We start from the raw sequence: 1,393 nt of genomic DNA on the forward strand, positions 1-1,393 counted from the left end.
AAACTCACCATTGTGGGGGGGGCAGAGACTCAAACTACTGGGAGGAAAACTCACCATTGTGGGCGGGGCAGAGACACAAACTACTGGGTGACATCTCACCATTGTGGGAGGGGCAGAGACACAAACTACTGGAGGAATACTCACCATTGTGGGCGGGGCAGAGACACAAACTACTGGGTGACATCTCACCATTGTGGGAGGGGCAGAGACACAGACTACTGGAGGAAATCTCACCATTGTGGGAGGGGCAGACACAAACTACTGGGGGGAATCTCACCATTGTGGGAGGGGCAGAGACACAGACTACTGGAGGAAATCTCACCATTGTGGGAGGGGCAGACACAAACTACTGGGGGGAATCTCACCATTGTGGGAGGGGCAGAGACACAGACTACTGGAGGAAATCTCACCATTGTGGGAGGGGCAGACACAAACTACTGGGGGGAATCTCACCATTGTGGGAGGGGCAGAGACACAGACTACTGGAGGAAATCTCACCATTGTGGGAGGGGCAGACACAAACTACTGGGGGGAATCTCACCATTGTGGGAGGGGCAGAGACACAGACTACTGGAGGAAATCTCACCATTGTGGGAGGGGCAGACACAAACTACTGGGGGGAATCTCACCATTGTGGGAGGGGCAGAGACACAGACTACTGGAGGAAATCTCACCATTGTGGGAGGGGCAGACACAAACTACTGGGGGGAATCTCACCATTGTGGGAGGGGCAGAGACACAGACTACTGGAGGAAATCTCACCATTGTGGGAGGGGCAGACACAAACTACTGGGGGGAATCTCACCATTGTGGGAGGGGCAGAGACACAGACTACTGGAGGAAATCTCACCATTGTGGGAGGGGCAGACACAAACTACTGGGGGGAATCTCACCATTGTGGGAGGGGCCAGAGTTCCTCTCACCTGGTTGATGATGTAGATTCCGTAGCCCACCTTCTGTCTGCGGAGGATGGGGTGGAGGTAATGTAGCCAGTACTTCAGGTGGTGTTCCCGGTGTCGGAATGGAATGATAATGGCCACGCGCTCCTTGGACAGGCAGTCACTTGGAGTGTACTTTCCTCCGTCCGTCACGTCCGGGTTCTCCCGCTGGACCCGCTCCATGGTCATTGGGGAGCTAAACTCGATCAGCAGGCGGCCAACTGGAAGAGAGAGCGAAACACTCATCATCCGCCCCGAAACACAGCGTGGTGTCACCCCCAACCTGACACCTCACCTGACTGCATGGAGTCTGTAGAATTTCCCTGTGAGCTTGTGCTAGCTGTTCTACATGAGGAGAAGGTACCTGATGTGACCATGACCAACTTTAGAGTGTAAGCTCCTCTGTACAGAGACTGATGTGGGGGGGGGGGGGGGGGGACTTTAAGGTTCACATT

General features: G+C 54.7%; 1 protein-coding gene across 1 annotated transcript in view; it reads right to left on the bottom strand.

Annotated features, from left to right (window-relative positions):
• Nucleotides 1-893: 893 nt before the first annotated feature.
• Nucleotides 894-1,393, bottom strand: part of LOC108802209 (beta-1,4-galactosyltransferase 2-like) — a gene marked incomplete at its 3' end in the record, with an annotated part of 17,229 nt that continues 16,729 nt past the window's right edge. Inside the window, exon 2 of the mRNA XM_018574079.1 lies at nucleotides 894-1,159. Coding sequence (XP_018429581.1) covers nucleotides 894-1,159 — 266 coding nt within the window. The remainder of the gene's footprint in view (nucleotides 1,160-1,393) is intronic.

The sequence above is a fragment of the Nanorana parkeri genome, unplaced genomic scaffold (genome assembly GCF_000935625.1).
Source record: "Nanorana parkeri isolate BGI_ZX_2015 unplaced genomic scaffold, ASM93562v1 scaffold2724, whole genome shotgun sequence".
In the NCBI taxonomy this organism is placed as follows: Eukaryota; Metazoa; Chordata; class Amphibia; order Anura; family Dicroglossidae; genus Nanorana; species Nanorana parkeri.